Below are 24,871 nucleotides of genomic sequence, written 5' to 3'. Positions count from 1 at the left end.
ATCATGAGGGGCATGGATAGGGTAAGTAGACAAAGTATTTTCCGTGGGGTGGGGGAGTCCAGAACTAGAGGGCATAGATTTAGAGTGAGAGGGGAAAGATATAAAAGAGACCTAAGCAACAACTTTTTCACAGATGGTGGTACGTGTATGGAATGAGCTGCCAGAGGAAGTGGTGGAGGCTGGTACAATTGCAACATTTAAAAGGCAGCTGGATGGGTATATGAATAGGAAGAGTTTGGAGGGATATGGGCCGAATGCTGGCAGGTGGGCCAAGATTGGGTTGGGATATCTGGTTGGCTCGGACGAGTTGGACTGAAGGGCCTGTTTCCGTGCTGTACATCTCTATAATTCTATAACTCCATAACTGCAGATGCTGGAAATCAGAAATAAAACCAAATTGCTGGAAAAACTCAGCAGGTCTAGTAGCACCTGTGGAGGAAAATGGGTTTAAACTTTCAGGTCCAGTCACCTTCCTTCAGTTCTTCAGGCAGTTCTGAAGAAGGTTCTCTGGACCTGAAACATAAACTAATTTCTCTTCTCAGATGCTGCCAGACCTGCTGAGTTTTTCCGGCAATTTGTTTTTGTTTCTGATAGTCCAGTAGGAAGTTCTCTCGTTACTCTATGCTAGTTATATGTGAGTGCTTTACTCTTGAATGAAATGTGCAAATTGTATTGCTGTAGTTCTAATTTGTTACTGCAGGTCTGGTGAAGGACTCTTAAATGATCCAGGGACAATCTGAGCTGGAGCTGGGAGTTTTCAGAAATGGATGGGATTGTCTTTTATGTAAATCAGGGCAGGGTGATCATTCACAAAATGAAGTGCACTTTTCACCTTAATTTCTTGAGGCAGAGTGATACTTTGCGTATATTTGGAGGCTGAAAGCTGCTTGCACAAAAGTGTCAGGTGATTCAGCTTCCAGTTGAACAGTCAGCGAATTTTGATGACTTCAAGTCTTAAATCAATGTCAGATTTGCAAGACAGCAGGTTTATTTTCATAAAATAAATTTGGGCTAGAGCCACTTCTACTAAAGTGGCAAGATATTCATATTTCACCTCAGATATTGCTAATTTTCCAGTGTTTTCAGTTTGCAGTTTGGATGCCTGCACCTAGTGAATGAAAGTTTTTCTTTTTTTAAAAAAACTGCTGATTTGGTTATGTTTTCAATCCAGTGGGCAAGCTGTCAGTATACTGTGTAGTTACTTACTGTAATCTGACTTTCTCATTAAATTCAATGTGGTTTAATTATCATTTTACTTTTGTTGTTGCCCTTTTCGTTATTAGTCTCCACTGTTTTTGAAACTGTAGTCCTCGAGTCCATTAGATGTGTTTTTTTGATACCTGTTGACATCTGGCCAAGTGTTTACATCAGCTAACCCCCGAGAATGTGTCAATATTTGCAATTGTTCCGAGACCAATTGTGCCATGCCACTAGCTGATGCCTCCCAAAGGAGTGTATGCAATTCTTGCTCTTGTCCACGGGACACTTGTCCAGAGTTAAAACTATGGCTAGTGTTTTTAATGCACATGTCAAGCTGTGACATGACATTCCAACTCAATGTTCTGACCAATGAATGCAAGCATGCCAAAAGGCGGCGGCATCACCCTATCTACCTGTGACTCAACTTTCAAGGAACTATGCACCTGCATCCCAAAGTCTCTCTGGCAACACTCCCCAGCTCCCTACCATTAACTGTATAAGTCCTGCCCTGATTTGCCTCCCCATCATGCAACACTCCTACATTTATCTAAATTAAATTCCATCTGCCACTCCTTGGCCCACTGGCCCATCTGATCAAGGTGCCGTTGTACTCTGACATCTTATTTGTCCACTATACCACCTATTCTGGTGTCATCTGCAAACTTACTGACCATACCTCTTATGTTCACATCAAAATTATTTATATCATGACAAAAAGCAATGTACCCAGCACTGTTTCTTGTGGACACAACTGGTTGCAGGCCTCCAGTCCAAAAAGCAGCCTTCACTAAAACTCTCTCTATTGCCTACCTTCAACCCAATTTTGTATCCAATTTGCTAGCTCCCTGTATGATCTAACCTTATTAACTAGTCTACTATGCGGCACCTTGTCGAGCATTTTGCTGAAGTCTATGTAGGCAATGTCTACATCTCTGCCTTTACCAGTCGTCTTTGTCACCTCTTCAAAAAAAAAACTCCAAGTTAATGAGACATGATTTCCCATGCACAGCCATGCTGACCACCCCACTCACTCCTTGCCTTTTCAAATGCATGTAGATTCTGTCCCTCAAAATACTGTCTAACAACTTTGCTATTGATGTAAGGCTATAGTTCCCTGGCTTTTCATTACAGCCTTTCTTAAATAACAGCACTACATTTGTCAACTCCCAGTCTTCTGGCACCTCACCAGTGGCTGTCGATGATGTAAATAATCTCAGCAAGGGGCCCAGCAATCTCTTTCCTAGCTATCCACATGTTTTGGGAAGCATCTGATCAAGTCCTGGGGATTTATCCACTTTTTATGTATTTTAATACTTCCAGCACCACTACTTCAGTATTATGAACTCTTTCAAAGACATCAATATTTATTTCCCCAAGTTCCTTAGCTTTCAAGTCCTCCATAGTAAATATTGACAAAATATTTGTGTACTATCTCGCCAATCTCCTGGGGATCCATAATTGGATGGCCATACTATACTTTAAGGGGCCCTATTTTCTCCCTAGTTACTCTTTTTGGTCTGCTGACTTCCCTCTTCAGTAGATTCTTACTGCCCTTTATACTCCTTCAAGGATTGCTTCAAACCCAGCTGTTTATGCCGCTTCCTTTGTATTGATCAGAGCCTCAATTTCTCTTGTTATCCAGCATTCCATACCGGTTTATCCATGAAACTAACAGGAGCATACTGTCTCTGAATTCTCATCATGTCATTTTTAAAGACTTCCCAACCATCCCTTTTATGTGCGAATAGCCTCCCCCATTCAATTTTTGAAAGCTCCTGTCTAATGCTGTCAAAATTGGCAGTACTCCAATTTAGAACTTTAATTTTCGATCAAGTCTGTCTATTTCCATAACTATTTTATGATCACTGGACCCAATGTGCTCCCCCAGTGACACCTCAGTCACTTGTCCTGTCTTTCTTCCTAAGAGAAGATCAAGTATTGTTCGTTCTCTAGTAGGTGCATCCACATATTGAATAAGAAAGTTTTCTCGTACACAATAACAAATCTCTTCCCATCCAAACCCTTTACACTATGACAATCCCAGTTTATATTTGGAAAGTTAAAATCCCGACATTTACAACCATATTTTTCTTACGGATATCCGAGATCTCTTTACATACTTGCTTCTCAATTTCCTGCTGACTATTGCAGTGGCCTATATTACAATCTCAATAAGGTGATCATTTCTTTCTTTAAGTTCCACCCATATAACTTCACTGGATGATCTCCTAGGAATATTCTCCCTAAGTAGAAGTGTAATGTTATCTCCAATCAGAAACACCACTCGCCCTCCTCTTTGTCCCCTTTTCTATCCTTCCTGTAGTATCCATATCATGGTACATTAAGCTGCAAGTCTTGTCCATCCCTAAGCCAGGTTTCTGTAATAGCTGTGTTATCCCGTCCCATGTTCCCAACCATGCCTGAAATTCATCTGCCTTACCTGCTTCTTGCATTGAAGTAAGTGTAGTTGAATTTATCGGTCTTATCTCATTATCTGCCAATCTGTCTTGTCTGTCTTGACTGTTAGACTTCCTCCCCTTACCTACTTATGTACTTCTACCATTGTCAGGCTTTTCTCTTTTCTCATGATTACTTTGGTGTCTTCCAACATTTCCCTCGCTGCCTCATCCCAAGCAGCACTAGCAAATTTCGCCACAAGGATATTGGTCCTCTTCCAATTTGGGTGGAACCTGTTGCTCTTATACAGGTCATTTCTGAAGGAATCCCTGTGGTCCAAAAATGTGTCAGACTCATAGAGATGTACAGCACGGAAAGTCCTTGTCCTTTACACCAGTCCCTCAGCCATGCATTCATCTGCTCTATCCTCCTTTTCCTACTCTCACTAGCCAGCGGGGTCTGTAATAGTCCAGATATTTCTACCCTCGAGGGCCTACTTTTTGACCTCCTGCCCAGTTTCCTACATTCTCCCTGCAGAACCTCATCCTTTTCCCTGCCTATGTTGTTGGTACCAATGTGCTGAAGACCTCCAGCTGGCCACTCCCCTTTCAGAATATTTTGCACCCGCTCCCACACAACCTTGACCCTGGCAGCAGGGAGGCAGCATACCATCCTGATATCTCTCTGGCTGCAGAAACATCTGTCTGTGCCCCTGACTAGCGAGTCCCCTGTTAGTATCGATCGCTTGGAACCTGACATACTCCTCATTACATACGAGCCAGTCACGGTGTCAGAAACCATTCTATCAGTCCTGGCTCATCAGATTTCAGAAGTTGGCTCTTCTTTCATGTAAACAAAGCTCCTACATGAATTTACAGTTTCTACAATTGATTTTTTTTTAATAGTTGTATCAAATTTGTAGCACATATTTGTCTCTAGGCTGTCGGGTTTAGTCAGTTATTGCAAGATTGGATTACAGGATCTTTGCTGAAAAAAATATCAGAATGCAATTCCCATGTCTCGGGTATCATGCCAGTCAGTGTTTAGGAATGGCATTCATGTTAGATTCTAAACATCATGAAGTCTAAGCTTGACCAGTTCCTTAACATAGATCCAATTATTGCACAATTATTCCCTTGTGCAATTCATGAATTTCCCTGGAATAGTTCAATCAGTTTCAGAACTGAGTCACTGAATTAAAAAGATCTAATTTTCATTCTGTCTCCTCCCCCCCTCCCCTCTCTTTCACTCTCCCCACCCCATCACCACCTGTCATAATCTAACCAGGGATATTCAGGAAAATACAAATGGGATGGATAATTGAAGCAAAAATTCAAGTGCCACCATGTTTCATTCAGAAAGTCTCAATAATTTTATTTCTTTGATGCTCCTGGATCTTTGGTACTGACTCTGTCAAGTTCTGCTGTTGAAATCTTTTACAGAAATTGCTCAGTGTGACACACAACATTTTGATGATCTAGGTTAATATTTCCCCCTTTGGAACTTTCTCCTCAAACTAGGGAATTTAACAATTGGATAATGTAAAAACCAGTATAATCTTCTCATTGTTTGCACCCTATGCACTTGTTTTTTTTTTTCTGAGCATTCTCTTTATATATTATGAAACTTGCTAATGAAAAGCATTTTTTATAATCCGAATTAAAAGCAATGTTCTGTCAAAGCTGTGCAAGGCCAAGCAACTTTCAGAACTATATCATGCATGCCATGACAGGACATGGGAAATGCACAACCATAATCCCATTAAGGTACACATATGCTGTGTTCATATAGTAATTTTAAATACAGTTATTTATGAAAGTCTTTTAAATCTATCATGAATGAGGTGATAATGTCTATTTTTTTAAAAATTACTTGAGGTTTCTTGTATCTTGTTCACTCCAACATTTGATGGGATTATTATTATTAAAGGATTTCCGCCCATGTAGTTGAAAATAGTTTTGTATGGGGCATGAGCCAATTCTGATCAAATATGCATACATAAAGGAAGTAAGTGCACTTACTTAACGAACTTACCCTAAAACTGAAACAATACTGGAAAGAACGAAAATAGTTTTCTAAAATGTTTTGTATTGGGGGAAGGAATGCATTTTTAAAAAATCTAAGTTGGATCACTTGAAAAATAATTCAGCATCAACTTAACTCTGCGCAAGGCAGGGCAGGTGACTGAGGTAACTGAGGTGTCAGTGGGGGGGAGCACTTTGGGGCCAGCGACCATAATTCTATTCGTTTTAAAATAGTGATGGAAAAGGATAGACCAGATCTAAAAGTTAAAGTTCTAAATTGGAGAAAGGCCAATTTTGACAGTAATAGGCAAGAACTTTCAAAAGCTGATTGGAGGCAGATGTTCGCAGGTAAAGGGACGGCTGGAAACTGGGAAGCCTTCAGAAATGAGATAAGGATCCAGAGAAAGTATATTCCTGTCAGGGTGAAAGGGAAGGCTGGTAGGTATAGGGAATGCTGGATGACTAAAGAAATTGAGGGTTTGGTTAAGAAAAAGAAGGAAGCATATGTCAGGTATAGACAGGATAGATCGAGTGAATCCTTAGAAGAGTATAAAGGAAGTAGGAGTATACTTAAGAGGGAAATCAGGAGGGCAAAACGGGGACATGAGATAGCTTTGGCAAATAGAATTAAGGAGAATCCAAAGGGTTTTTACAAATATATTAAGGACAAAAGGGTAACTAGGGAGAGAATAGGGCCCCTCAAAGATCAGCTAGGTGGCCTCTGTGTGGAGCCACAGAAAATGGAGATACTAAATGAATATTTTGCATCAGTATTTACACTGAAAAAGGATATGGAAGATATAGACTGTAGGGAAATAGATGGTGACATCTTGCAAAATGTCCAGATTACAGAGGAGGAAGCGCTGGATATCTTGAAATGGTTAAAGGTGGATAAATCCCCAGGAACTGATCAGGTGTACCCGAGAACTCTGTGGGAAGCTAGAGAAGTGATTGCTGGGCCTCTTGCTGAGATATTTGTATCATCGATAGTCACAGGTGAGGTGCTGGAAGACTGGAGGTTGGCAAACGTGGTGCCACTGTTTAAGAAGGGCGGTAAAAAGAAGTCAGGGAACAATAAACTGGTGAGCCTGACCTCGGTGGTGGGCAAGTTGTTGGAGAGAATCCTGAGGGACAAGATGTACATGTATTTGGAAAGCGAGGACTGATTCAGGATAGTCAGCATGGCTTTGTGCATGGGAAATCATGTCTCACAAACTTGATTGAGTTTTTTTGTTGAAATAACAAAGAAGATTGATGAGGGCAGAGCAGTAGATGTGATCTATATGGACTTCAGTAAGGTGTTTGACAAGGTTCCCCATGGGAGACTGATTAGCATGGATAGATCTCACGGAATATAGGGAGAACTAGCCATTTGGATACAGAACTGGCTCAAAGTTAGAAGACAGAGGGTGGTGATGGAGGGTTGTTTTTCAGACTGGAGGCCTGTGACCAGTGGAGTGCCACAAGGATTGGTGCTGGGCCCTTTACCTTTTGTCATTTATGTAAATGATTTGGATGCGAGCAGAAGAGGTACAGTTAGTAAGTTTGCAGATGACACCAAAATTGGAGGTATAGTGGACAATGAAGAGGGTTACCTCAGACTACAACAGGATCTGGACCAGATGGGCCAATGGGCCGAGAAGTGGCAGATGAAGTTTAATTCTGATAAATGCGAGGTGCTGCATTTTGGGAAAGCAAATTTTAGCAGGACTTATACACTTAATGGTAAGGTCCTAGGGAGTGTTGCTGAACAAAGAGACCTTGGAGTGCAGGTTTATAGCTCCTTGAAAGTGGAGTCGCAGGTAGATAGGATAGTGAAGGCGGCGTTTGGTACTTAGAGTATCGAGTACAGGAGTTGGGAGGTCATGTTGCGGCTGTACAGGACATTGGTTAGGCCACTGTTGGAATATTGCGTGCAATTCTGGTCTCCTTCCTATCTGAAAGATGTGAAACCTGAAAGGGTTCAGAAAAGATTTACAAGGATGTTGTCAGGGTTGGAGGATATGAGCTACGGAGCGAGGCTGAACAGGCTGGGGCTGTTTTCCTTGGAGCGTCGGAGGCTGAGGGGTAACCTGATGGAGGTTTACAAAATCATGAGGGGCATGGATAGGAAAAATAGACAACGTCTTTTCCCTGGGGCCGGGGAGTCCAGAACTAGAGGGCATAGGTTTAGGGTGAAAGGGGAAAGATATAAAAGAGACCTAAGAGGCAACGTTTTCACGCAGAGGGTGGTGCGTGTATGGAATGAGCTGCTAGAGGATGTGGTGGAGGCTGTACAGTTGCAACATTTAAGAGGCATTTGGATGGGTATATGAATAGGAAGGGTTTGGAGGGATATGGGCTGGGTGCTGGCAGGTGGGACTAGATTGGGTTGGGATATCTGGTCGGCATAGACGGGTTGGACCGAAGGGTCTGTTTCCGTGCTGTACATCTCTATGACTCTAAGTAGCAAATTATTGAAAGTTGGAGTAAAGGCAATGGCCACAAGGCCAATTAGGTTTGTTTCAATGTTTATCTTCCCATGAACCAACTTCTCTAATTCCAAACTTCGTGTTTCTTCTCCCATTTAATATACCCTGTTTCCAGGCAAGAGTTTAATTATTTTTTAAAACCATTTCTATTAAATTTGTTTTGGAGATTCAACATTATTCCCACTTTTATTTGTGCAAATATAATTTTCTAACCTCCCTTCTTTGTGAGCTTAACCTTACATCCACAGAATTAATTGCTTTTGTTTGCAAGTAGTTAAGTATTTACCTGACCATGATCTTTCATAACCATGAACATTTGTTAGATTACTCTTTAAGCTTCTCAGTTTTACGAAGGTGTCCTGATTTACCCAGACCTCCTTCATAACAGAAACCCCTTATTCTTGTTAATATTATGATCTGAGATGATATTCCTGGATAAATATGATCCCAGAAAGAAACCCAGCTTGATAAATTATGTTAATTTTTTTCCTGGTGCTTAGTCACTGAAGCATTTTTACACAAGGCTGCATTCGTTCCTTAACAACAGAAAATATTTTTAAACGCAGAGCTATAGTTCGAGCAATTACAAAGACCTTAACGAAAGCAGCAGCACAGAGTTTCAATCTGTTCCCAACATTCGGGTTTTACAGATATCCAATCCCTGACCACTTTCACTTCTATCTCAATTCTTAAGTTTTTTTACAGTCATACAGCACGGAAACAGACCCATAAGTCCAACTTGTCTGTGCTGACAAGACATCCCAATCTGACCTAGTTCCATTTGCCAGTACTTGGTCCATATTACTGTAAACCCTTTCTATTCATTTACCTATCCAGACGTTGTAATTGGATGTAGGTTTGCTTGCTGAGCTGTCAAGGTTCATTTCCAGATGTTTGCTACCCTACTAGGTAACATCATCAGTGGGCCTCATGCTGAAAATTCCTTCTTTCTATTTATATATTTGGATTTCTTTGGATGTTATTTCCCGTGGTGAAGTCATTTCCTGTGGTGAAGTCACTTCCTGTTCCTTTTCTCAGGAGGTGGTAGATGGGGTCTAACTCGTGTGTTTGTTGATAGAGTCCCAGTAGGAATGCCATGCTTCTAGGAATTCTCGTGTGTGTCTTTGTTTGGACACACACATTGGACAAACAGGCAGAAAACTAGCCACCAGGATACATGAACACCAACTAGTCACAAAAAGACATGACCTTCTCTCACTAGTATCCTCACATACAGATGAGGAAGGACACCGCTTCGACTGGGACAACACATCCATTTTAGGACAAGGCAAACAGACACGCACAAGAATTCCTAGAAGCATGGCATTCCAACTGGAACTCTATCAACAATCCCATCGAGTTAGACCCCATCTACCACCCCCTGAGAAAAGGAACAGGAAGTGACTTCACCACAGGAAATAACATCACCACAGGGAATGACCTCACCAACTCAAAGAAATCCAAACACATAAATAGAAAGCAGGAGTTTTCACCATTGCTTCACCTGAGGCCCACTGAAGATGTTACCTAATAAAGTAACGAAACGTCTGGATATGAACCTTCCAGCTTAGTGAGCAAACCTACATCCAAAACCTCAACCGGAGCTACAAATCTTCTCAAAACACGCTGAGACTTTGTAATCCCCCCCCCCCCCTCCAAGGAAAAAGACCTTAGCTATTCACCCTAACCATGCCCTTCCAGTTGCTTTTCCTTGGACTACAGGGACTGTGACTGTTTCACAATTTCTTTCCAAATCTGCTACCATAAAGCTTTCACGATCCTGGTGACCTAAATCTTTTCACCGTGTTCTCCCAACTTAGAAAACCCAGAAACTGAAACACTTCAGCCAAAGGTAACTGGTTCCCCTGGATTAAAAACCTGATTCTTATTCTAGAAGAAATTGTCCCCTCTGAACTGAATTCCTATATTCTCCTGAATGAATACCTTGAATCTTCTGTTCCAAAGTCAAAGCTAAACTGATTTTCTTGTCTGTTGTAAACTCCTCAGTTAAAACTGCAGGGCCTCTGCCAGGCACTTACTTGACTGCAATCGCGCGTGTTCTTTTTTGGCATTGATTAGCTTGTGTCACTCTTCCTAATGATGTTTTGATTTGCTCCAAAGAAAAGCCCGCACAAAACTGAATCACATTCGTCTTCCATTATTTTAAAAATCAAATCCAGAAATGCAAAATATATATTGAGCATCTTTCATCACAGCATTTTAAAATATATTGTATATTTTCAATTGCTTTTCTATCCTCCTTGTATTCTAGTACAGGGAATAGGTTAACTCACTTGGATGGATGGCTGGTTTGCCATACAAAGAGATGCCAACAGCATAGTTTCAGTTCCTGCACCAGCTGAGATTACCATGAAGGACTCTGCTTCTCAACTTCACCCCTTGCCTGAGGTGTGGTGACCCAACAGTTAACCCGCCAGCAGTTGTCTCTCTCTAATGAGAAAGCAGTCGAATGGGTCGAATGTGACTATAGCTGCTTTACTTATTGTTGCACTCAAAACTATAGCTAAATCTCTTATCAATGTGTCATCTAAAATTTGTTCAAGCTCACCATTACCTTTTCGCTATTTGCATCTTTCACAAGGATTTATAACCTCGCCTGCTTGAGCATGCAAAAATGTTCGTTCTTTCTGCTCTTCTCAGTTTGAAATGTCACCCTTTCTACTGTTTAGTTCCTTTCCCTAATTTTATTTTCAATCCTGTATAGTTTTCTCATTGGCAATTTTCCCAATGATCATTCTTTTTAAGAAGGAAATACTTAAGGCAAAAAATGTAGATACTATGTGTTCGTTTCAGTTACTATGTTAACCTTCCCATGGTTATCTTTCTTAAAATGGCCATCCGACACGATAGGACATCTCTGTTGCTTTCCTGCCAAATTAAACCATGTACTAATCACAAGGTATTTTGACACATTGCTATTTATTCATTTTGGCACAATAATCTAATGTACCTACTGCGAGTTCCCAATGTAAATTCATGCCTACCAATGTGATGCTGTTAACTTTTTTAAAAAAAATTTTTAAATCGACAGTTTTTGTTTACAACATTTGCCCTTTTTTTTAATGTGCAGTCTGGACATTTTCGTTTGCAATACCAATATCAATACCTTTTGTTAAACCAGTCATTTTGCTGCATTATAATGTTAACGTATAGCCCTTCAGCACTGAGAAATAAGTGAATATTATGGTCGCCAGATACATAAGATTCCTGGCCTCTGTACTAGACTCCAAAGGTAATAGTAAAATGTTATGTCTTGAGACCATTTTTCACCCAGACTTGTTGAAATTTCTAACCCAGATGCCTAGTACGTTATTCATTACGATTTATAGTTTGGCAAGTAAAGTTAGAATTTAACTCAAAAATGAATTTTGTTTAAAAAAACTATTTGACCCCACTACTTATTACACTGGGGCTTTCAGGTCTCTCTCTTACTTTTATTCTGGGGATGATCAGGTTTTGCTGAAAATGAGCAATCATAAGCTGTTGAAAATCATAAACAAAGTCAGTGTAAAGAAAAACTAGAATTTTGAAGGAGTTTATACCAATTGTATTTTTTTAATCAAGATCTTCTACATCCAAAATGATGAGTTTAATCTGAACTAGATGACTGGGTATGACACTTGTGGCCCCATGAAATGCTTTCTAAGACTTTGTTTAAACAATGGATTGAAATACCTGGCTTTTATGGTGTCTACTTGCAATTAGTTTCTTGACCCCATTATAGCCTTCTATCCTTCATCAAAGCCTTACAACATTTGTTTTATTTTCTCACCCTAGGCTGTTCTCCCTGATCAGGTTCACTCTCCCAAAAACATTTCGCTTTCAATTTTCAAAGCTAATTTGCAGAATTTCCATTAATTTCTATCTCTCCAATGACTATGTGACCAAAGCTGATCTTCAGGCAAGTTAAGGACTGTATGAATTGGCTTTTCTAATTCCTTGTCAAGCTATTAAAATAATTTATTTGCTGAAATAGGTTCTATTCTATTTCCAGCACCAATGGAGTAATGTACTTGTTTAAGCATCTTTAAATGAGTAGACGAAATGAAAAGCCTAATCCATTTTGTATTGTGGTTGCTAGTTTTCAGAACCTACCAGTTCCTCAATGCTGAGGCCTAAACTGACTCTAATCTCTTCTAATATAGATACCCCTGTCATCAGCTAAGAATTAATATTCCACTTAATTGTTCCTAGGAAAACAGAACCTTAAGCAATTTCCAGGAAAACACAATTTGCAGCACTAACCTATGCCTTTATTAATTTTGAACTGCTTTTGTATATCTCAACCAGTAAGTCATCTAGCACTGTTGTTAAAACTTGAATTTTCCCCAAATCCAGGCAAAAAAAAGCACCTAGAAAAAATGTTGCAAGACTTCTGATAATATGCACATATTGGCCAGCAATAACTCATTGTTTTGATTTATCCCCAACTTTTGCAAAATTTAGCAGACCTTTCTGATTTGCCCTGCATTGTCTTTTTAGTTTTGTCCTTCTCTCATTATTTAACTTATCCCCCTTTCCTTTTCACTTGTCTCCTCCCCTTTCTCTCTCTCCCCCCACCTCCCCTCCCCTCCCCTTCCCTCTCCTCTCCCTCCCTCCTCCCCTCTCCCTCCCTCCTCCCCTCTCCCTCCCTCCTCCCCTCTCCGAGGATAAGAGCATCTGATACATGGGAATGCTACCACCTGCAAATTCTCCTCCATGCTACACACCATCTTGACTTGGATGTACATCGCCGCCTCTACATTAACATGGGGTTAAAATCTGGAATCGTCTTCCAAACAGCACTGTGGGTGTACCCACACTTCAGGAATTGTAATGGTTCGTGCAGGCAGTTCACCACATCTTCGTCTGAAATTAAACATGTTCAGTAAATATTCACCTAGCCAGTGATGCCCACATCCCATAAACAAGTATCAAAAACAACTTTCCAAACATTGTCTGTACCTAAGAAGTCCATTAAACCTATTGAGTCTGGGTTCGACCCCTATTGTCTGAGCTGTTGCTTAATCATCATATGGCAATGCATTGACCTCTCAATATTTATCATTGATTGTTAAAACAAAGATAACCCTTAGACATTATAGTTCAGCTCTAACAATTCTCAGGATGTTGATGGAATCCAGAACAGAGTTCACTCATGTTTTACTTCCATGAACTTTGACAACTTGGCCTCTATCATGGTCACCAATTACTAAAATTTATTTTACTTCCATCTTTGCATGTGACTACTATCTTTTGAATAATATAGAGCTCTTTGCTTGTTTGTTTGATATTTCCCTGGTGATTTGCAGTAAGGACATAGTGTGGTTGGTTTGTATGGAAAACAAAAACTCCAGGAACAATTTTTTTCCAGTTAATCTGTTATTTCGCTTAGCTGGTATTATCTTTTGAAACTTTGGTAGCATTTAATGTGACATCTTTCTTCCATATTTTGTTTTCTGCATTGGGGATGTTTGCTGGAAGCATGAAGGATCTTGTTTTTAACATAGTAGCAGTAAACGATGGGAATGTTCAGCAGTGCTGGCAGCGTTTGTGGAGAAAAACAGTTAAAGTGGTGAAGTTAGGAACAATCTTAATATCATGAAACATAACTGCAATATTCTAACTGTATATTTGCATCACCAGTGTGTAATAATGGGAACGAAGTTCAATAACTCCCTTAAAGCATTCTGTTCTTCAATTAACGTATGTCTGTTGATTGGGACGAATGAGTACACCAGTATTTTGCTGCCTATTCATTTCAGTGATTATAGTGCTAACTGCTGTTGGTATTCCTGGACACATCAGCAAGGGACCAGTATTGTAAGTGACTTGCATTATTCAAAATTAGCCTGTAAACACTTGAAGGAGAGACCAAGCCTAAATTAGAAGAGTATCTTCATTAGCATCTCCATGCAATCAATTAGCAGGACTGTGAATGTCTTTTCAAGTAATATGCTAGCATGCACATCCTAAAAGTAAACATGTGAGGCTCCTTTTTTCCAAGAATCATAATTAACTTCGAAATAGTACCCTAAAGATAGGAGGGGAATTTCTATTTTCCCTTTAAAACAATATAAGCATTATTCTTTGCAGCAAGCACTTGCATGCTATGATAAGAAATGGGCTTTCAGTTGGCTGGAAATATGAAAGTGAAAGTCATTAGAATAATTTTTGAACACCTATTTACACTTCTAACATAAACAAGGAAAACAACATGATAATAGAGAGTTTAAGCTTTTTTTTTAAGCTGGGAGTAGTGTATAGTTGGATTAGGAAAGAAAGACTTGCTGTGATATAGTAGCTTCATGACATCAGGATATCACAAATGCTTTACAGTTAACAAAGGTTTTGGTTTTGAAGTGTCATCATGTACAATGTAGGAAAAATTAGGAAAAAAAGGGTTAAAGTTAACAAACAAAATGCGGGAGGAAAATGGTTAACAGTGGCAGTGTAGATCTTTAAAAGAAAGCTGTTTTTGCTTTGTATTGCTTAGGGCTAATGTTCCAGCTACATTGCCATGACATGACTTGCAGCATGTCAGTACATGAGCTCGTATCTTACTCTTTGGTGAGGACTGGGGGAATGTGGTATCAGAGCTTGGTTACTCACCTGTTATACTTCAGTGCTTCAGTATTGGAGCCACACTCCATTCTTTCGCAGAACTTGGATTATCCATGGCTAAAACATGGAAATTGTACATTTCTTCATTTTTACATTACACAATAAATTAAATTCAGTGTTTTTTTAAATCAAACATCATTGCACATTTATTGCCAGTGTTCTTTTTAGCTCAGTTTCCATCTTACAAATATCCTTTTGCAAGCTTCTTTGATCTTAAGAATTCACTATGCTTGTTTGGGTATCCCCTGAAGGTTTCAAATCTCCTCTATATCTCAATGTAAATTATTGAAGTGGACAATGAACAGAGGTGTTCAGTACCACCATCACCAATTCAAGTTCCTTTCATATTTGAGTAATCTCATCTGTGATACTATTACCATGTGCTAAATTTTGCTTAGCAACTTGACCTATGTATATTCCTTTCCAGTCTCTTTGGGCAGAATCTTCTTAGGGCCTGAAAATGTTGTTTATGACGAGATTTATGATAGAATCACAGGATAAACCCAGGGTGGACTTGTGTAGACATTGAGAGTAATCCATTGCACTGCCTTTGTGTTTGCTGAGTGGTAAGGCGAGTTTCTCATTAGTCAGTGGCAAGTAGCAGTGTTATAACCCTTTTAATGCTGCAGTTTGCCTCAGTCAGATGCGACTTCTATCTTATTACACTCCAAGCAAGCTAAGTGTCAAGAACACTCGATACAGAAGTCTGGCCAGGAATAGCAACTTCAGCTCACTGCTGGTTGCGTGGAAACTCCATGTTGCTCAAAATCAAATAGCATGTCTGGGATGATCTGTGGGTACCAGCACCAATCACTCCTCATCCAACATTTGCCCCATCTTCATGATCATCATGACACCCTTCCAATCCACTTGTAGTCCATTTCAGAAGCAAAGACTTGCATTGCATGGCACACCAGAATCTCACATTGCAAGACTCCTGCAAGGGCATCTTTGAGTGCAGTGACTGGTTTTCGGCTCACAGATTGAATCAGTCTGTATCTCAGGACTGCTGACTTATCAACCAACCCGCATGTTCACAGCATCCATGCCTTGCAAGTGACCATGTGGGGAAAAATGGATATGACTGGTTCTCAGTCCATTCAAGGAAGGTGGGTAGGCATGACAGTCCACAGGTTGGTCATCTGCTTGGGCTGCTCCATTGTCAGTGGATCCGTCTATCTACATTCCTGGGAGTGAGCAACAGTTAGGGCCAGTGCACGTTGTCTGAGAAATTGCATATCATCAGTCAGGGAGCTGAAAACATAAGAACTGGAGCAGAAGTAAGCTGTCTGGCCCTTCGAGCCTGCTCTGCCATTCAATATGATCATGGCTGATCATTTTGTGAACACAGATCCACTTAGCCACGCTCTCACTGTATCCCTTAATTCCTTTATTGTTCAAAAAGAAAATCTCTCTTGGCTTTGAAAACGTTTACTGAAGTAGCATCAACTACTTCACTGGGCAAGGAATTCCATAGATTTACAACCCTCTGGGTGAAGAAGTTCCTTCTCATTTCAGTCCTAAATCTGCTTCCTCTAATCTTGAGGCTTTGCCCTCTTGTCATGGTTTCACCTGTCAGTGGAAGCATTCTATCTTATCTGTACCTTTCATAATTTTGTTTCTATAAGATCCCCACCTTATTCTTCTGAATTCCAATGAATATAATCCTGTCTACTCAGTCTCTCCTCATAAGCCAACCCCCTCAACTATGGAATCAACCTAGTGAACCTTCTCTGCACCCATTCCAGTGCCAGTCCATCCTTTCTCAAATAAGGAGACCGAAACTGCACACAGTACTCCAGGAGTGGCCTCACCAGCACCCCATACAGCTGCAACATAACCTCCCTGCTTTTAAATGCAATCCCTTTAGCAATGAAGTATGAAATGCCATTTGCCACCTTAATTACTTGTTGTACCTGCAGACCAACCTTCTGTGATTCATGCACACGGGCACCCAGGTCCTTCTGCACAGCAGCATGCTGCAACTTTTTAACTATTCAAATAATAATCCTTTTTACTGTTACTCCTACCAAAATGGATGACTTCGCATTTATTAACATTGTATTCCATCTGCTAGACCTTTGCCCTCTCATTCAAGTATCTATATTCCTCTGCAAAGTTTCCCAGTCCTCTGCGCATTTTGCTCTGCCACTCATCTTCGTGTCATCTGCAAACTTTGACATGCTACACATGGTCCCTAACTCCAAGTCATCTGTATAAATTGTGAATAATTGTGGTTCCAACACTGAGCCCTGAGGCACACTACTAGTCTCTGCCAGCCAGAATAGCACTCATTTATCCCAGCTCTTTGCTTCCCGTTCGTCAACCAATCCTCTATCCATGCTACTACTTTACCTGTAATGCCATGCATCCTTATCTTATGCCGCAGCCTCTGTGTGGCACCTTGTCAAAGGCCTTTTGGAAATCTAGGTCCACCACATCGACTGGATCATTGTTGTCCACCGTGCTTGTAATGATTAGATTAAATTAGATTACTTCAGCCCAAAAAGTCCACACCGACCCTCTGAAGAGCAACCCACCAGACCCATTCCCCTACATTTACCCCTTCACCTAACACTACGGGAAGTTTAGCATGGCCAATTCACCTAACCTGCACGTTTTTGGACTGTGGGAGGAAACCGGAACACCTGGAGGAAACCTACACAGACACTGGGAGAATGTGCAAACTCCACACACAGTTGCCTGAGGTGGGAACCCGGATCTCTGGCACTGTGAGGCAGCTGTGCTAACCACTGTGCCACCGTGCTGTCCACGCTTCATAGAATTTCAAATTCCAAAACACAGCAGTCAGGGGTTTTGTCAGCTCATCTTTGGGGACTGCTTGTTGAAATCGGTCAGATTTCTGAGGTGAATACAGTCTGTTCTTCTGTAATGTGGTAGTTACATTCTCGTGGGACTTAGCGTTATAGGAAATCGTGCAATAGAAATAATGGAGTCTATGGGAAAAACAGGTTGGGGGCGGACTACCAAAAATATCAGAAAAAATTGAAACAAATATAATAATCCTGATACAAATGATAGCATAGTCAAAGTAAATATTGATATCATATATTTTAATGAAATAATACAATAAATTTAAGCACATTACCCTGAAAAATTGGAAAGTAATTTGGAGGGATTTCTGAGTTTGCTGAGTTACAGTACTGTATTAAGACAGGGGCTGTGGTTCATCAGCATCATCACTTTTAGCTGCAGGTTTCGTCACCAACCAAGATTTTTTTCACCTGGATGGTTCCTGTTTACATTCTTGCAACTTTGTCCTTCCATATTCGTGGAAAACACAACAAGATTTGCAAAAAACAGGGCTGAAAATTACTGAGTACAGTACTGTACATTTCAGGAAGCACTCTAGTTTAAAAAAAATTGTTCACCAATTGTGTTACATCCAAATCGCTTTGACGAAATGTGCATTATAGGAGAATGACCTGTACAGTTCTGGAAGCCTTTGGTTTGTTGTGGGGAGAAAGGAGGCCTGTAGAGACAGTGGGGTGATTACTGCCAAAAGGGGTGTGTAGTCTCAACTGAGGGTGGAATGCAGACACATCTGGAGCGATTAGAGACGATGACGGTGATGAGTAAGATTTCAAGGTATACGAAGGTATGCAGATCAGCATTAAGGAGTTGATGAGTTATTGACATTAACCACCATCATGGCCTCTATGGTGAGAACATACAGGAGCAAGATGGACATCACTAAGATATAATGTTCAGGAGACAAGAGAGTGTTGGAAACAAAGTTTAATGCTGTGGGTTTCCACATGGGTTTGGGTTAGAAATAGGTTGTCAGGGTAGAGAGAGATAAAAGATAACATGGCATTCTCTGGGGAAGATGGAGCCTGGTACGAATGGTGCCAGCAACAAGCTGTGTTCCCTGCCATCACATGCCATTCTTTAGATGTGAAATGCAACTAGAAAATGACTTGGGCAACTATCAAGGTGGGTGGAGTCAGTGTCATTTGGGAGAACACCCAGGATCCATGTCTGTTGGATAGTAGGACTTCAAATGGGGCAAATACATAAAGCTCGTTCTTCCAGACTTTAGCTGCATATAGTTTACAATCATTTCCTCACCCATTTGCATGTAGAGTAAACCTGTTTAGATGTCAAATGCTGGTCAGAAGCAAAGTGCAACATACCAATAGTGCTTGCAAATTAAACATTCAGTGTTGCAGAAGTTAGCAGTGATGATTTAAAAGATTAATTACTGGCCAAGTGGGTCCCATCACTTATAAAACTTCCAAGGTGCTGCAGGACAACAGTAACACCACGACATCATTTGTCATTTATGTATCACGAAGGACTGAAAGCAGTGACAACTTGCATGATTGTGGTTCTGGAATAGGGACGGGTTGAGTTGGAGTGTATTAGACATTCCCTTTTTAATGTAATGTGTTGGTTGCTCAGTTGATGAGGCACCTTCGACTAGTGGCCCAGATGCTGGAGCTGCTGAAGATGCATTTCTTCTGCTTGGGTTGGTCTGGGCACCCTCCAGTATAATTCGGAGACAGTGTGGGACATCATCCTGGAAAGATGTGCTCTGCACACTTGGAGTAGAGAATGGGGTGATGTGTTTGACGTTGAGGAACTGGGAGCAGAATTACAAGAAGGACAGGACACTGGGAAGGAGAGTTTAGCTGCATTGGCTCCAACCAGTCAGCCAGGATCAGATTGATGCCCGATTTCAGTAGATCTAAGCTGAATGCAGAAAACCATCGTGGAATGTAAAATATGCTTTGGTCGTATTGCCAGCATTTCATTGGCATTGTGGATATGAACTTCAGCTTCTGTCGGTTTTGTTGGTGTTTGCTTTTGCTGGCTATCAATAAAAGCTTGTGTCTAGAGCTTACTGATTGTTTGCCTGTGATAGCCTCCTACTGGGCAGTAACAAGCTGTGGGTGTCTGTTGGACTTTGGGGGCAGAGTAGCAGTGACTTACGATGTTTAAACGGGATGTAGCTAAGGGCAGGTAAAGTGTGTGGCATGGCTGTTTAACAGTGATGAGGGTGAGAGGATGGGTTGCATGTATGAGGAAGTGTCAGCCATGCCCAGCTGTGTGAGCAGTGATCAGTGTGTCTTTGTGGTTGCTATGCCATTACATTGCTCATGAGTGGTATCGCCAGACTATACCATTGCAGTGCTGGGGAAGGACGTTGCCAGATTGCCAAGGGTTTAGGTACACAAAGCCTTTTAAAGATGATGCAAACTCCAGGGATGGCAGTCTTATGTGGATATCCAGTGAATGGTAGATAGTTCCAGGAACAGTGTACGGTAAGATGGCGATAGAATCAAACAAGCAGGACACCATGGTGTGGTGTAGATCGTTAATGATGCGGGTTTGATATGATTTGGTTAGAAATCTTGCTAAATCTTGGGGTGAAAAACCTTTCAAAAAGCTGTGTAACTTACATTTAGCTAAAAATCATAAGATTCAGTCCTTTATTTGCTGACAACTTACTTTCCTAGCTATCTTGGTGTCATCTTCAAATCTAGCTACCATATTCTTTCTGCTCATCTTAGTCATTAATCTAGTTAATAGTTGAGGCTCTAACATTTATTCCCTTTGGAACACCACTAATTGCAGCTTGCCAGCCTGAAAATGATCTATTTATCCCTCCTTTTTGCTTGCTTATCAATGCTAATATGTTAGCCACTACACCATGTGAACTATTATTTGTATAGCCATCTCTGATGTGGTACGTTATTCAAATTTCTAAGACATTGGATAATTTTATCACCGATAACAACCCACCCACATTGCATTTTTACCATGAGATTACTAATTCAGGCTATCTTTATGCATAATATTAGACCCAGAATAACTTTATCCCTAGTTATTCTACAATTTACAGTTCTGGGAAACTGATGTAAGCATTCAACAAGTTCCTATTCAAGACTATCTCTTTCAATTTGGTTGGTCCAGTCTAGATAACGATTACGTTATCTCGTAATTATGACATTGCTTTTGTTACATTCTCAAATTGTCCTGGTCAGTTCTCTCTCCAGTGGTATAACTAGAACTTGAAGGTACAAAAGCTAATTCCACCAGCCTTTTCTGATCCTTGCCATATTCAGTCTCTACACATACTGGTTATACTACTTGATACACCAAACAAGATTCCTTCTCACCAATATCCTTGCCTTATATTTTACTATTAAGGTTATTCCTGTTCATTTTCGCACTGTATCTTTTTAAAAAAATGTTGTATGTCCTGAAATGTTTACTTCCTTGCTTTGAGTCCATTGTAAATCTGCCTCCAAAATAATGATGAGAGTGCAATCATTTTATCTCTATCTGTAGCACTTGTTCACCTATCTTATTCCAAATCATTTGAGCCTTCACACACAGATCCAATGATGTCATCTTTATATTGCTATTATTAAATGGACTCTACCTTCAAGTGCAACTATTGCCATTAAATTCTCTTCCTTCTTGCCTACTGTTCCCATCGTTATGCCAACCAATACCCTGTTATTGTGACTAATGTTTCTCTTTACATTTTTAAGTCTCCCTTTGTTTGAATCTCACCTCATCCTTATATTTAAAAACCTATCTAATTCAAACTATATTATTGCCTTAGGCACTTGGGCTTGCAAAAGTGTTAAAATTTTATTTTTTTTTTGTGAAGTAAACATGATCCCTAATGTTCTACTGGACACTCGTGCATTGTAGTCATAACTGTTTTATAATTGGTTTTAGTACATTCTAAGTAGTTCCATTTTCAGTTTAAAAATCTGTCATAATATTCTGAAATCAGAACATTTAATATTTGTTGCATTGTATGACTTCTTCATGTAGCTAAATATGTGTGATAAACCACCAAATGATTTAACTCTTACGTAGAATATTCCTACTTAGTCATTATTTTTTTCATAGTGATTTGTTGTGATGTGGAGGAGCTCTGAAAAACAGTACAACAAATTGAAATAGTTGAAGTGATTTTAACCCTACTTGCCCCATTTCATTTCAGTTTAAAATCTCCTGGAACTTAGCCAGTGACATTGTACCATCTTCTGCAGGTTTCAGTTTTAGCCTGATAGTCTGAGTAGAGACAACTAGTACCATAAGATCTATCTTTAAAATATTTGACATTACATCATTGTTGCAATAAAACTGAAATGCTGAGATTCTGGAATAACAAAAGTATTGGACATACTCAACAGCTGAAAAATGTGTTGCTGGAAAAGCGCAGCAGGTCAGGCAGCATCCCAGGAGCAGGAGAATCGACGTTTTGGGCATAAGCCCTTCTTCAGGAATGAGGAGGGTGTGCCAAGCAGGCTAAGATAAAAGGTAGGGAGGAGGGATTTGGGGAAGGGGCGTTGGGAATGCGATAGGTGGAAGGAGGTTAAGGTGAGGGTGATAGGCCGGGGTGGGGGCGGAGAGGTCGGGAAGAAGATTGCAGGTCAAGAAGGCGGTGCTGAGTCCGAGGGTTGGGACTGAGATAAGGTGGGGGGAGGGGAAATGAGAAAGCTGGAGAAATCTGCATTCATCCCTTGTGGTTGGGGGATTCCTAGGCGGAAGATGAGGCACTCTTCCTCCAGGCCACCTTATCTTAGTCCCAAACCTCGGACTCAGCACTGCCTTCTTGACCTGCAATCTTCTTCCTGACCTCTCCGGCCAATCACTCTCACCTTAACCTCCTTCCACCTATCGCATTCCCAACGCCCCTCCCCCAAGTCCCTCCTCCTTACCTTTTATCTTAGCCTGCTTGGCACACCCTCCTCATTCCTGAAGAAGGGCTTATGCCCGAAACGTCGATTCTCCTGCTCCTGGGACGCAGCCTGACCTGCTGCGCTTTTCCAGCAACACATTTTTCAGCTCTGATCTCCAGCATCTGCAGTCCTCACTTTCTCCGACCTACTCAACAGGTCAGGATGTGCCTAAAGAAAAGGGAGCAGAGTTGAAGTAATAACTCAATGAATTTTCATCAGATTGCCTCCACAAATACTGCCTGTCCTGCTGGGAATTTGGGGGATTTTCTGTTTTCATTTCATTATTGTGGGATGCCACCTTGCAGTGTAACGGTTAGCATAATCACAATAATTTTCACTACATGCAAGTGCAAAGTCTTTCAACAAAGGCACTAAGGCCGTCACTCTTGGAATAAATAATATTATATGCGGTTTTGTAAGGTTGTAAAATTATCATCTTGCCTTATTTTATTTCAGGGCAGTCAACATTGCGTGAAGCCTATTCCCTGTCTTGTATAACAAATGGGAGCCCAATGACCAGGAAACCAATGCATAGCTCAGCTCTGTCTGTTGCCAGAAAGGAAACGCTGTCTTCTGCTGCTAAGAGGTAGACACTTGTATTTTTTTTAAGATGTATGTAACAGAGTTGTAAAGAGAAGCCTTCATAGAAATCTGATGTTTAAGGTATAGGGCTCCAAACTGTTGAAGATTAAGATCGTTAGATAGTTTTTATATGCAGTATTAATGGGTTTTAAATTTGAAGTAAACCTGTGCATGATATACTGATGCATTCGTGTTGATGAAATGATGTGGAGGATGTGTGCTAGGTAATATTAACCATGTCAACTAAAACGTAAGTTGCTTTTCATTGATTGGGGTGCATTTTGAGTTCCTGTGCTGAACTTATTTGCAAGGAACATTCATTTATTGCTCTCATTTTTTGACACCGGCTCACAAGTTTGCCAAAACTTGTCCACCTCAAAGATCTGACAGAAATCACCAGCATTGATTTTAGTAATTACGAAGTAGACTGTTTTGATCTTTTGCACAATGGTGTTGAAAAGATAGAAAGAAGAGGCTTGCATTGATAATGTTTAGTTGTGCTTACAGGAATGATATATGATCATAAATATATAGCAGTTTAATTTTATAAGTTTCCTTTTATGTTAGTGTCAGTGGGGGAGTTATTCAGGGACAGTGATCATAATTCTATTAGTTTCAAAATAATGATGGAAAAGGATAGACCAGATCTAAAAGTTGAAGTTCTAAATTGGAGGAAGGTCCATTTTTATGATATTAGGTAAGAACTTTCAAAAGTTGACTGAGGGCAGATAGTCGCAGGTAACGAGGTGGCGAGAAAGTCAGAAGCCTTCAAAAATGAGATAACAAGAATTCAACAACAGTATGTTCTGGTTCAGGCATGCTGGTAGGTGTAGGGAATGCTGGATGACTGGAGGAATTGAGGTTTTGGTCAAGAAAAAGAAGGAAGCATATGTCAGGTATTGACAGCAGGGATCGATTGAATCCCTAGAAAAGTACAAAGGCAGTAGAAAAATACTTAGAGGGAAATCAGGAGGGCAAAAAAAGGGCTGAAACCTGAAATAGCTTTGGGGAATAAGGTTAAGGAGAATCTGTCAAGCTAGTTCGGTATGCAAACACCTAACCCGCCTTCTACTTCATGTGATCTAACCTTGCTAACCAGTCTACCATGAGGAAACTTTTTGAACGCCTTACTGAAGTCCATATAGATCATATCCACTGCTCTACCTTCATCCTCCAACAACTTGCCACCACCATGTCAGGCTCACTGGTCTATAGTTCCCTGGCTTTTCCTTAGCACCTTTCTTAAATAGTGGCACCACATCAACCAACCTCCAATCTTCCGGCATGTCACCTGTGTCTATCAATGAAACAAATATTTCAGCAGGATTCTACAAATTCATTGAGGATAAAAGAGTAACTGGGAGTGAATAGGCTCCTCAAAGATCAGCAAGGCAGCCTACGTATGGAACCACGGGAGATGAAGGAGATATTAATTGAGTATTTTCCATCAGTGTTTACTGTAAAGAAAGATACGGAGAGAACTTGGGGAAATAAATTTTGACATATTAAAAAATGTCCATAATACAGAGGAGGAGGTGCTGGGAGCCTTAAAATGCGTAAAGATGGATAAATCCCTGGGGCCTGAGCAGGTACACCCTGGCTGTGGGAAGCTAGGGAAGTGATTGCTGGGCCCCATGCTGAAATATTTGTTTCATTGATAGACACAGGTGACATGCCGGAAGATTGGAGGTTGGTTGATGTGGTGCCACTATTTAAGAAAAGTGCTAAGGAAAAGCCAGGGAACTATAGACCAGTGAGCCTGACATGGTGGTGGCAAGTTGTTGGAGGATGAAGGTAGAGCAGTGGATATGATCTATATGGACTTCAGTAAGGCGTTCAAAAA

The 24,871-nt window shown here is 40.6% G+C and overlaps 1 protein-coding gene across 5 annotated transcripts in view; it reads left to right on the top strand.

Annotated features, from left to right (window-relative positions):
• The window catches only part of eml4 (EMAP like 4), a 301,178-nt gene that overhangs the window by 148,376 nt on the left and 127,931 nt on the right, over positions 1-24,871 (top strand). For all 5 annotated transcript variants that reach the window (XM_043695706.2, XM_043695701.2, XM_043695705.2 and 2 more), the window contains one exon: positions 22,903-23,032. In XM_043695706.2, the coding sequence (XP_043551641.1) occupies positions 22,903-23,032 (130 nt within the window). The remainder of the gene's footprint in view (positions 1-22,902; positions 23,033-24,871) is intronic.

Source organism: Chiloscyllium plagiosum, unplaced genomic scaffold (genome assembly GCF_037043375.1).
Source record: "Chiloscyllium plagiosum isolate Xiang-an unplaced genomic scaffold, Cpla_swu_hap1 HiC_scaffold_10, whole genome shotgun sequence".
Taxonomy (NCBI): Eukaryota; Metazoa; Chordata; class Chondrichthyes; order Orectolobiformes; family Hemiscylliidae; genus Chiloscyllium; species Chiloscyllium plagiosum.
This window is presented reverse-complemented; position numbering and strand designations above follow the sequence as displayed.